Genomic DNA, 12,831 nt, shown 5'->3' on the forward strand with positions numbered 1-12,831 from the left:
TACGGGCTTTACTGTTAGGGAGTAGTTAACCGCTGCCCTATCCAAATTAAATACTAGAAGGTAGAAAAATGTAGTACTGTCACTTATCCTAACTGTCGTTGAGAACTGTATTTCAGATCATACTAGTTTGCCAGTGTCTGTGTAGAAAGGGAAACAGGAGTAATACTTGACCTCCAGTAGCACTTACTAAAGGATCATTCCTGCCTCATGTTTTGGGAGGTATAGGCAAACTACTGTTGTTGCAGAACTTGCTTTTACACATACACTGTATCTTTTAATAGTTGTTTGAAGAGTAAAACTTATTATTCCTTGGACTTAGCAAAGCTCACACAGGCTTTGTATATGTTAAATCAGAACAAGCAAGAAAAGGAACAGAACAAACTTGGCAGCAGTGTCAAAGTTTGTCAAGTTTCAAACTCGTGTTAAATTTCACTTCATTAGGACAGAGAGGGCCAAGATACATTTGAAATATCATAACCTTAGGACAGATAATCTGTATCATCTAGGTCAAATTGAAGGTGGATTGCTGTGGTCTGTCCTAAGGCAGTACAGTTCCAGTACGATGAGTCAGATTCAAGTTTTCCACTGCAGTTGAATGTCCAAGGAAATCTGGTGGAGATTGCTTTGACAATGGCATTTAATCTTGCAGACTGGTCTGTAGTTTAGATCATAAAAATCTTTGTTACGCTGAATTTCAGTGCAGTTCATTAAAAATGTCATTTGTTGATTACAGAACACGTGGTGACAGCCATAAATACATTTAAAAACGGTTTAAGATAATCTAAGCAAAGGTGCAAGTTGCAGTTTGTCAAGAGATCTACAAGAAACAAAGTGGGAGTTGAGATTGTTTTCTATAATCTAAAACTAATGCTTCAGCACTTACTACTTACACATGAATAATGAATTTTCACTGTTGTGATAAGAAAAAACCTGGTTTGGTGCTACTGAAGTAGTATGACTTGTGAATGGAAGTTCAGTGCATTTTGCCTTTCTCTTGTGAACAGTAAAGACCTTCATTGATGGATCTGCAGGAAAAAAAAAAAGTCATTCTGCTGGTATAAAATACTCAGCTATATTTTGAGTTCAGTAATTTGTTCTGACTCGCTGTTCTCCAGTGGTGAAGCAGCTTCTGAATCCGCTTCATCTCTGCATGATGTGCTTAAGAAGTTTGAAGCTGTCCCTGCAGTTTAGGGAAAATCAGACATTCATTTCACAAACCCAAACAAAAAAAAAGGATTACCCCTCCCCCCCCAGTACAGTAGCTACGCTGTTAGCCTAGACTGTGCATTCAGTTTCTTGGTCTGGAATTAAACCTCATATCCTCTTCCTTCCCAGGAACTACTAGTAGCATTACTGTAAGGGTAGGCAGCTATGTATGATTAAAGCTTTCCTGCATTAGTTTTTCTGTGCTGGTGCTTCAAAAGCAGAGCAGTTACCAAGCTTTGATTGCCTCCAGAGGTAAAGGCTGCAAAAAGCTAAGTCCTAAGTCCTGTCAATTGTCCTCCTTTCTTAAAGCTCTCCTTTAACAAAACCCTTTTGTTAAGGAGATCTGGCACAAGACATCTATGCTGCTCAGTGTCCTACTCAGTGACTTGAAGTACTTTTGTGTGAGTTCTCAGCTGGCTTGCCCAGTTTCAAAGCAGCTTGTTTTACTGACAATGGTGCAGTCAAACTGAACTGCCTCTGTTTTGGGTTGCTTTTGAGATCTTGCCTCTTCACAGCTTTGTGGTGGAACTGTGTCCAGTTGTTCCCACCCAGTTGTGCTAATGTTTCCCTTCCTTAGTGAGCAGAAGGTGTTGGAGGAGTGGGCAGAAAGTACATTTTTTTTCAAGGGAAGTACTCAGTACAGTTTTTTAGAATACCCATAAAAATAGTCCTGCTTTTTTCCTCTCTTCAAGTTTAAACCCTCCTGATCCCCTAGAATAGCTTTATGTTGTTACTACAGCTTGCGTTACCAGTACTGTTTTTTGTTTGGTCTTTGAAAATCAATCCACATAACAAGGTGTGGATAATAGTAACTACAAGCAAAGGCAGTCGTATTGCAACGTGTTGCAGTTCCAGGGCTGTGTTTGTTTGGGAATTGTTGCTGAAACACCCCTGTAAATGTGAATAAAGAAAACGTCTAATCAGTTTATTTCTGCAAAGCTTTGGTGCAATTAGTGCTGCCGGGAACAGTAGGATTAGGTCTTTGCGAGAATTTGTGATTACGAGCAGGTAATGCTAGCCTCGTAGCTGGAGCAGAAAGATGCCTACATTTCTTGGAGTGGAAGCATTGTCTTACTGTGTCACACTACTGGCTTTCTTGATACTTTCAATGTTAAGCAAAACAGCAGAAGTCTTGACAAAAGAGCAAGTACAGTATTCAAAGATGGATTTCTTACTTTGACATGAGTGGAGTATGCTCTCACACAGTGTTTTGAGGATACTTTGTGCATTGAAGCTCTGCTTCTGCCTTGTTAAATTTAGTTCTCTGAATGAAGCAGTTAAAAGTCTTAAGAGATAGAGGACCTGGACCGTCACATTTCAGTTTAGCTCATTAAGAGGCTCCTAATTACACCACGTTGTTGATGTGCTGCACATGCTAAATTGCGTTGTCCCTCGAGTAGGGTAACTCCGCATCAGCCGGGTACATGCCCTGGCAGAACAGCGCACGCTGACGGCCCTCGCTAGAGCCCGCTGAGCAGCCAGCCACAGACGCGCATGCTGCAGGCGGAATCCCCCTCCCCGCGGCGTTCAAACCTGCTCTCCTCCCGACACGCACCGCGAAAGCGGCCGTCCTCGTCCTTTATTGGCTCTGGTCTGACTATTGCCTACTTCCTATTGGCGAGATTTCCGTTTCGCCCCGCCCTCTAGTCCCCATTGGTTCTGCCCGCCCGGTTGGGCTGCGGAGCAGGTTGGGGTGTGCAGTATGCCTGCTGTCGGTCCCGGGGGGCGCCGGTTGCTGTGGTAAGGGGGAGTGCGGCGGCGACGGACCGCCGCTCGGAGCGGCGTCCTCTTCCTCCAGCCCTGCAGCGGGCGCGGCTGCCATGGCGCTGGTGCTGGGTCTCCTGAGGCGAGTGCTGGAGTACTTTGGCTGGCCGCCCGACCAGGTGAGACCGACCCCAAGCTGGGGCTCGGAGGGGGGGCTGTTTCCTGCCACGCTAGGCCTGGAGCTCGCTAATGCGGGGCGTTCTGGCCGCAGCCGCTGTGGCCAGAGGGAGGAAAGGTAACTCAGGCCGCCGCACGCCTGCGGCAGGACGGGCTCGGCTCTGGCGTGAGGTTGGGTCCGTCGGCATGGGAGAGCTTGGTTGGTGTGGTTAGACAGGCTGCCCGCACTGTGCGTGGTCACTGGTCTGGTACACCCGTTCGAGGAATGCCTGAGCAGAGGGGGGAAAAAAGGTCAGTAACATCAGCTGTTCAGGTTTTGCTATTTTAAATGAAAGGCTACATAGAGATTCCCAAATAACAGTTAATCCTGTGTTGTCAGAGACCTCGGACAGGTATTGCTGGGAGAAGTTTAATGCGGTGTCGGGGGCAGATGTTAGAGTGTGAGTTTATGGGCAGTTCTTTCCCGATGGATGTCAGTAGTGAAGCACTGCTGCAATCGTAGTTCTGAGGGAGTGCTTGGTTTATTTATGCGAAACTGCTGAAGTGTCTCTAGGGACAGTAGTTTGAGGGAGCCATCCCAGTTATCTTCTGGTTTCGCTGTCAGGAGTTCTTGTTTCTTTCCACAGGCCATACTTTTGGAAATGCGCGTGTTCGGCAGCAGCATCAGTCACACAATCAGAACATGCCTTCCTTCAGCAGACTCATCAAGAAGGTATTTCCAGCAGTTACATGCAGTCATGAGGAGATATCAGCTCAAGGTACATTAAGTTTCTTTCATTTCCTTATTTTTTTTTTTTTTATTTCCCAAGACTTACACAGATGTGTATTGTTACTTAATCGTGCACTTTTTCTTTTGTCAGTTATCTCAGGATATTATTAGCTACATGATGTAGCTGCTATGTTCCTTGGTGGTGTTTGTGGCATTCTAAAATACTCTGGGTATAGGCTGTATCTTGGCAGTGTTTTGGAAGCAGTTTATTAAAACCAGCATTGGCCTCTTTGGACTTTAGGCTTAAGAGGAGCATTGAAAAATTAGGTGAATTTAACTCTAATAACTTTGTAAGAACTGAGGGCTTTGATTTTGCTTCTCGCATTGAAAGGTGTTTTGATATTTAGGTCATATCTGTTTGCCAAAAGAAGGAATATGGATCTACTCGAAGTGTTGTCCGTAGACTTGGGACAATTCTTTCCATGGAGCCTTACCCAAGACCTTATTTTCGAGTAAGCAATTTATTTCATACGTATGCTTCAACTGTTTAATTTTTGTTTTTTAATTGATAGCCTTCCTGTTCTTTTTAGCTTGTGTAATGTGTTGCATTCCTTATGCTAGCTGGTTTCAATTTGCCTATAGCACTGTTTAATGATTCCTTTTGCTGAGGCAGAATTTTCAGTATGTGCTGGATCCAGTTTCTCTTCATACATTTTTTAATTGTTTTTAGCTTGTTCAAGACCCAGGTCCATTGGATTATGATGAACAAAGCACCGTTCCTCCTGTAGCTCCATCACTTGCAGATGTCCTGTGGGTGGCAAATTATGAGGGACAGGCATTTACTAGGTTTAGGTAAGTAAAAGTTTAAAAAGGAGTGATAGGAGTAACTTACGTCTTCTCTTCTTTGGGGTTTGTGTTGGTGTTTTGGTTGGCTGGTTTTTAACTAGCCCTTACAGGGTTCCAGCTAAACCAACCATAGAATTTTATGCTTTTCTGGGAGTAGTTCCTGCTTACCTGGAAATTCTTATCATGTAGAGTATTCTTATATGGAAGATTTCTTAAATTGACTCCGTTCTTTTCCTAATAGCATGTTTAAGGCATTATTAGTATTTTATATATACTCACAAAGTATTTTGATAGCGAGAGAGGGAATTTAATGAAATTTGGGTATTGCAGCATACTGTAAGATTATTCCTGGTTTAATCCCTTTAGTTTACAATCACTTTAATAAACTTTATAAAAGGGCAAAAAGAAGAAAAAAAACATGTCTCTTTTTGACTGTGGTTGCTATAGTGCTATACATGATGGTTGCTGAAAAGAAAACCATAATTTCTTGATTTAAAAAATTTACCTTGAATATAGTTTATATAATCCTTTCTAGATTTTAAAGAGTGCCAAAGGAGAATAGTTTTACAATTATAAATTATTACTAGTACCATGAAATGACCAATTATCCAGGAATCTGCAGAAATAGTATACAAGTCTTACCTTCCCCCCCACCACTAGAGAAGACATAGAAAGTTGTTTTACTGTTCCTCTAAAGGATCTGTTCAAAATCAGAGGATGAGTCAGAGAGCCAGAAATAAGTTTAAAATTTGGACTCTTGTGTTGTCTTGTGCTACATTTGAATCAGACAGTGCAATTCAACTTCTTACTAGCATGTCTATGACCTTTGTGCTGCTTGCAGGTAATGAAAATACAAGAAACTGATTAATTCAAATGACGCCTGTTTTATTAGAGAGGTATTGATGAAGTTATGTTTCATCTTGTAATCCTGAGATGTTACTGTTAAAAGTTGTTTTTTTTTTCAACAGCTGCAAAATAGTGGAAGAGTAGGAATACTGTTAAAAGGAACCGTGACCTATTATGTCTTGCTTGTGATGATTTTTAGCTGATCTGATTCACAGATCCATGAAAGTTCATTCTTTTGTTGTTTCTATTCCTTCTTCCTCCTCCTTTCCTAGCTCTGTGGGATTTTTTTTTGAGAACAAGTACTCCAGTTGATACCTTACCCTTCTGAGCCAATGTGAATAGCAAGGGGTTTGGGCAAATCAGAAAACAGTGCTGCAGGTCTGATTTAAGCTAAAAGAATGACTAATATAAGGGAAAAGGTCTAGTTTGGTTTCAATCAAAACTTAATGCATCTTGAATAAATTAATTTATTTCTTTGTTTCATAATGAAATTCTGGTAGTTTTTGTTTACACTCATTTGATATTTAGAAGTTCTTTTTGAAGTTATTTCTGCAGGCACAGACTCGAAACTGTTTTAAGAATTAAAACCTGAGACTTGTAGCACAATTTTCTAACGCAGTCTGTGTTCATATGTAGGCTTACAGAGGATAAGGTTTTTATTCTGCGTGTATTAAAATTCATTCTTCTCCAATATCTTTCTGTGAGATTGCAACTTCTTTGCTGCTTGTTGTGTTCATCTTGCACAGTTTGATAAATGAGTAAAATTTGTGATGCCTAATTAAAAGATCATTATTATTTGACTTTTCTGCCTCTAATATCTACTGTTTCAGGTAGGGAGGAGGGAGAGACACCTTTATGATGTCAAATAGTTATTGAGTAATAACAGCTCACTCCTACAATATGTCTTTATGATGTATGATCTGTTGCTGATACCTGACCTTTTTTATGATGACTTTCCAAGGATCTGCATCGTACTTGAGCAGAGGGAGACTTTAAAATATTTTTAAGGTTATGAGTAGTTAGAAGTATGACATTTTTTTAGTTTGCAAACTTACAGCTTGCTGAATGGTAACTTGCTTGAACAGACAGTGAGTAAATTTTGGGATTCCCCATATTGGCTGAACCTTTTGAAACTAACTATGTCTTTCGTTGCTTTCTAGGACTGAGTTGTGGAGGAAAAAAAAAGGTGGTACAGGTCATTGTCACCAACATCCATCTGTAGATTCAGTGCAAAATGGTCCAAAAAACAGTACAAAAGAAGGTGATCTTGTTGATAGAGCAGCACTTCAGAAAATTTCTGCACTTGAAAACGAGCTAACCTTTCTTCGTGCTCAGATTGCTGCAATTGTTTCCGCACAGACATTGGGAAGCACCCCTTCAAGTAAGCTCTTCTGGTGTGAAACAAACTAGTTTTCCTTTCATTGCTTTAGAGAGCCTGTTCACAGCTTGCTGTGTCTTGGTATTAATGGAGAACATCTCTAATTCTAACTGAAGAACTCAATCCCGATTTCTAACTTCTTCCAACTAAATTTTGTTACACCAACGAAATTTACACAATGCTGTGTTTTGCTTTTCTTTTTAGCATTTGGTGCTGCCCCCTTCTATTTTGTAGTATCTTTGCCAGTTTTCAGTGCAGTTGATTTTAAGTTATCCTTGTGCTCTCCCCGATGCTTATGAAGGAGCATAGGCTACCAATTACTGTTTAAAACAGTTACAGACTATTAATTACCCCTTTTGGGTTTTGTACTGTTTCTGCCAAGTTGTCAAAATAATGGATAGAAAAAGTATTCTAAGTCAGTCAGGTTCAGGCTTAAAACAAAAACAAATGCTGCAAATAGATGTGTCACTACAATATCAAAGTTGGTCTCCAATCTGAACTTCTGTCTGTTTTGTGATCCTTTACTTTTTTTATTTTCTTTTTTTCCTTTGAAAGTTTTGAGGTCTTGATTGTCTTATCTGCACACTAACCCCACTGTGGTTGTTGAAATACTTGAGCTGGTGTGAGTCGGTTATTTTTGATTGATCACCTCTGTGATTCAGTTAACTGTTGTTCTGTTGGCAATTCTTCTGTCTCTTCTCCACTGCACTCAGTATTGTAGTCTATTTTATGTGTCTTGTGGTGGTTCTCTTTGCTTTTGCTTTATGTGGTTACTGTAGCCTTCGGACTGCTGAGAATGAAATGTATATAGTAGTAGGCTGCTTTGCTGATTTATCTTGTCCTTAGATTGAAGACACAAATGGAGAAAATCGGAGCAGCACAAGATACCTCAGATTCATTATTACATGCATTCTGAATCTGGTTTTGAAATAAAAAATGTTCTTTCTTTTAAATATAATTCTTCTGTGATATCATGTATGAAGGTGTGTAAGAAAGTGCTATAAGAGGGCTGTCTTGTCTTTACTGAAAACTGAGTCATCCTAGGTGTTGCCTGATATTGTCAATTATAAGGGTATACTGACTAAAAATCCCTATTTTTCTCTGATAAATGCATCCAAAAGCCTTTAAAACATCCAGCACTCCAGACGGATCTTACCCAGTGCCAGCCATGACTTCTACACCACTGTCCGTCTCTCACAATCAGTTTGTAATTCCCTCGCCTCCTCCGCTTCCTTCTGGTATACCATCTGGTGTTGCTACTAGTAATTCGGCAGTTGAACTTACAAAACAACGTCTTGCTGCAAGAAACCATGGTCCAACTGCAGCTGAGAGTGCTGATCACCAGAGGTCAAAGAACATTCCTAGTATGATGGATGTTTTAAAAGACCTCAACAAAGTTCAGCTGAGAGCTACTGAGAGGTAGGTTGAATTGAAGGTGGATGGATCTGAGTAAGCCAAGACTATGTCAGCACCACAGCGCTTAAGTAGCACCAGAGAACACCAATGTGAAATATTTAATGAGCAGCTACTGCTGACAAACTTACATTGGCAACTTCTAAGTTCACAGCTTGGAATATAAGATACTTGTGACACGGCTTTGAGATGCATTTAAAACATGCTGACTATCACAGCATTTAGAACTAGTCTGCTGCTTTAGTATAATCTCAGGTTGGTGTGGGGGAGGTGGGTGTGTTGCTGTATCTGTAGATCGCTTACAAAGTCACGTACACAGTCGCAGGAAATGCGATGATTCACTGTGAAAGGACAGATCCTTGGGGGAATGTTGGAAAACTACTGTTAGCATACCCAAAGTATCCTGGTCCTGGCTTTGAAGTGTTACAGAAAATACATGCTGTATCTTTTATTGAAAGTGTTTTGTAAATTTATATTTCAGTAGTGCATTTGGATCATAAATATTTTCAATGGTCTACTGTTTTGGTTGTAAGCACAGTTGACATATTGCAAAAACACATTATTAAAGGCTTGATACCTCTTCAAGTCAGTATGCTAGGTGTAACAGAAGTTGAGATGTTTTTTCTGAACTTCTTTAGTTGAAAAGTTATGTAAGAACAACAGAGTCTATAATGAACATTTGGAGCTCCTCATGTGGGGAGAATGTAATTTACCAAAGCTTAATGCATTCTTATTTCACCACTTTCTTAACTAACTCTGAGCTTTATCCCTGAAAATAACTAGCACAAGTCTTGGGGAAATTATCTAAATGCAACTTTAAAACACACCTTTACACTTTTGATTATATTTTCAGAGTAAATAAAACAAATATAAAGTGCCCTATAATTCCATGTACAGTGAGTGAAGAAAGTGAAATGTTAAGGTTGACAGCTTTAACAACTGTCATGCTGTGCATAATTAATTGGAAGTGGTAGTTATACCTCCAAAGTGCTTTCTGGATTTAGGCACCTATCTGTATTCTGAAGGTAGAACATAACTGTATGATGTATTTATATTGTTGGAGGGAGTAATTATGATCAAAATTGCTATAATCTTTCAGGCAGCAGTCTGACAGTAGTTCAGTGTGTGCACTGCAGAGGGAAGACCTCTGTTCTCAGAAGCTGAGAGCCTGAAGATTCCAGTTTCTACCACCCAAGTACCAGCTTGCATGTTGGGCAAGTCCTCTGACAGCTTGATTTTTATAGCAAGGGTAAATTCAGTCCTTTCAGGTTTCATGTAAAACGACATCTACTGTAACTGTCAGACTTCAAACTCAGTGCTGTCAGTCTGCATTAATAGGTACAATTCATTGGCCTGGAAATAGCGCTTTACTAGCAGATGTCTGAATACCTCTAATTTTTTTCCGAATACCTCAATGGTTAGGAAGCTTTTCTATGATTTATTTTCTTGACCTAATTGCTAACTTCCACATTTATGTTAGATTTTGAGGTGTGAGTGCTGTTTTGATCTTGCGTCCCTTTTTTGAAGTTGATATAAACATTTTCTAAATTAAAGTGTAAACTCTAATTTTTAATTTTTGCTTATACAGTTTTAATATTTGGATGTTCAGGTGCTCACTTGGAGGGAAAAACTGTCTTTGAAGCCTTTGTGCCAAATCTAATAATGATTTTTTTGTTTTCCTTTTATAATAAACTACAGTTAAGTCTCATAAATGGGGCTTTATGGACACTTGGCTACATATTTGACTTAAAGCGCTTGTTTTCTTTAAATACAATTGCTCTGAGGAATTTTATAAGTTTGTTCTTTCTTGTAAGACCATGGAAAGGCATACTGTTCTGAACTTTAAGGATGTTTAAATCAAAATTGTGTTCACAATGGCTATGATACATGTTAGCGGGGCTCCCAGTAACATATATCATAGCCAAATCTCCCACTAACGTACATCATAGCCATTGTGATCACAATTTTGATGTAGGAGATTCCCACTAGCATGCTGTAATATAACTTACAAATGAGACCTGCTGTGAAAACCGCACATTTTGTGCCTTTTTTTTTTCTTGCTATGTATTTGCAATATTTCGTTTTGATTCACTGCTGCATAGGTTTAGGGGCAGGAGACAATAATTTTCTTTCTCATTTTTTTGTAGGTCCCCTGGAGGCACTCCTCTTTCTAGACCCAAAAGGAGACCAAGTTCAGATTGGGATCCAGTTGATCTACTAACTCGTGCACTGAAGCAGAAATTTGCACATAAAGATGATGATGATGATTCCCTGGACAAAGAAAATCAGTCTTTTGACAGCTCCCCACTTTCTAGTCCAGAGATCCCACTGGTATGTGCTTATATAAGAATGTATTTTTATGTTCTTGAGTGACTGCTGGTTTCGTGGATAGTTGCAGGGTTTTCACAAGTCTGCAACTTCACTACAGTGTTTTTAAGCCGCCAGCCTAGGTAGTTGCTTTTTTCAGATATAATCAAGGCAGAGAATCTCAAAGACTGATTATTTTGGCTGAATTTAGACTGGTAAGTATACTTCTAGGTGTGCCAAGAGGAAAAACTTACAAGACTGATTTCATGTTGATTGAACTGTGGACACTTGCTTGATGGTAACTGGCAGGTACCCATGCATAGAAAAACTCTGTGTCTAGTTAGTAACACTAACAATTTATTGACTGATTTTACAAATAAAGATGCTAGGAAGGTACAGCGAGGACTAACACTTGCTATGTTAAAAAATAAAAATAAAAGGATTGGCTGTAATGTTTTTCTTTGAGGTAGCATCATGTCCACACAGTTTGCATCTTTATCCAGAAGTAGATACGATTCTGAATGCTGTTGCAAAGCCTACACAAAATACAGGTTGCTTACGAACAGGAAAAGTATTCTAAATGGAGCCATTGTACAAAGGTGATTCTGAGCGCTGGTTTCTGTAGAGCAGCCTGTGCAAGCTACTTTAACATACACAGTCCAGTACTGTTGGTTGGTTGTTAGACTTCCACAACCCTCAGAACTGCTTAGATGTGGCAGTAATTGAAACTCTGTCTCTCTGCTTAGCAATTCTTTTTATCTTAAAACTGAAGTAAAGATTTGGGCTGGGGCATTTGTAAGCCTAATCGAGAGAAATAATAATACAACATGTATCATGGAAATCCAGACATTCTTTGAAGGCTGCCACTTATATGCATGGCTACCTGCTTAGCTGAAAACTTAAAGGAAAACTAAGGTGCGTGTTTCTCTTGCTACAATGATTTGTTTGTATTTTAAATTTCAGCTTCCACAAGAATTTCACAAGCAAAATGTAGCATTCATTTTACAGACTGTAGTGAGTGAACAGCTCTGGTCTAGTCTTATTATCCCTGTTGACACCCCACAGGGAAAAATTAGAAACTCTTAAAAATAGCAAAGCTTGCATTTTAGATGCTGCAGACCGTTGCATAGTTCACATACCTGATTCTAGATACAAAGATCACAGTTTGATCCTGGAACAGTCTGTTCATGGAATAGCTTTTATTCCAGGATCTAACAGAGCTGAAATACGAAGTCCTGGAAGAGGGACTGCTTAAGGCCGGCATTTTCAGGAGTAGATACAGGAAGATGGTTCTTTTTCTGGTTCAAGCAGAATAATCTCATGAGTTTGCATTCAAGCCCCTAATAATGTACCCTTGAGTGTTTTTAAGAATAAAAGTATTTAAAGCAATTGTATGGGCTTACTATTTTATTTTTCCTGTATTAAGAGAAGTGTAACTATTCCCCCAAAATGTCTTTGTTGTAAGCATCATCTCCTTCAGTTGTCTTGGGTATAATTTTGTTTAACTCCATCCCTGTTCCCCAGGTTGGACGTTGCAGTCTGAAGCCAAATGCAAAATCTAACCTTGTAAGAAGTGCTGAAGTTAAACAGGTACCAACGTGGAAAGTGGGAGCTCATATTTAATTGATGGACACTTCTGAGGAAACATCGTAGTGTATATATGTAGCAGTTTTACTTTGAAACTGCTGTAAGGTGCTGTAACGTGTTCTAGAACATGTCTCTCCTATGCTACTGAAGTTCGGGTGTCTCTTCCTTCTTAGTTTCCCAGCAGTCAGACTTGTGAATGTGATGCTTTTATGAGAAGCACAGAACGAAAACAAGGTTTTTATTGCTATGGACCAGTGTGTTTGAAACCTGGGAAATGCAGAAAGAGTGTGTGTGAAAGAAAAGTAATTATTGGTGTGGCAGCTGAGGTGTACTCTGTTTACACTCCAGTATAAGTGTAACCTCCTTGTTGGCGTGTTGTATATAACTGACTGTATATAATGGTAGCTAATACTGTTTCTTTAGTGTTGGCTACCTCAGTTTTCTTTGCTGTTTGCTTAGCTTATGCAGCTCCTTACTCAATATGTAAACTGTATTCTAATTTATTTGGAGTCAGCAGAACTTATGTGTTTGTGAAACTGTGATGTGAGTTAACTGTAGGCTGCCAAATGCCTATAATATGGGAGAGTTGTGTTCTGAGATAAAGACTTGGCAGAGAGATCTGCTAGCAAATAGCCTAAATTCCATACGTAAATAAAAT

The 12,831-nt window shown here is 39.6% G+C and overlaps 1 protein-coding gene across 1 annotated transcript; it reads left to right on the forward strand.

Moving 5' to 3' along the window:
* Nucleotides 1-2,844: 2,844 nt before the first annotated feature.
* On the forward strand, nucleotides 2,845-12,523 carry MTFR2 (mitochondrial fission regulator 2). The gene is made up of 8 exons (XM_065680766.1): nucleotides 2,845-3,089; nucleotides 3,714-3,845; nucleotides 4,204-4,308; nucleotides 4,527-4,648; nucleotides 6,649-6,869; nucleotides 7,988-8,285; nucleotides 10,427-10,610; nucleotides 12,111-12,523. Exons 1-8 carry the CDS (start codon nucleotides 3,027-3,029, stop codon nucleotides 12,207-12,209), a joined length of 1,224 nt encoding a protein of 407 aa, XP_065536838.1. The 5' UTR covers nucleotides 2,845-3,026; the 3' UTR covers nucleotides 12,210-12,523.
* Nucleotides 12,524-12,831: the final 308 nt, after the last annotated feature.

This window comes from Lathamus discolor, chromosome 5 (genome assembly GCF_037157495.1).
Source record: "Lathamus discolor isolate bLatDis1 chromosome 5, bLatDis1.hap1, whole genome shotgun sequence".
In the NCBI taxonomy this organism is placed as follows: domain Eukaryota; kingdom Metazoa; phylum Chordata; class Aves; order Psittaciformes; family Psittacidae; genus Lathamus; species Lathamus discolor.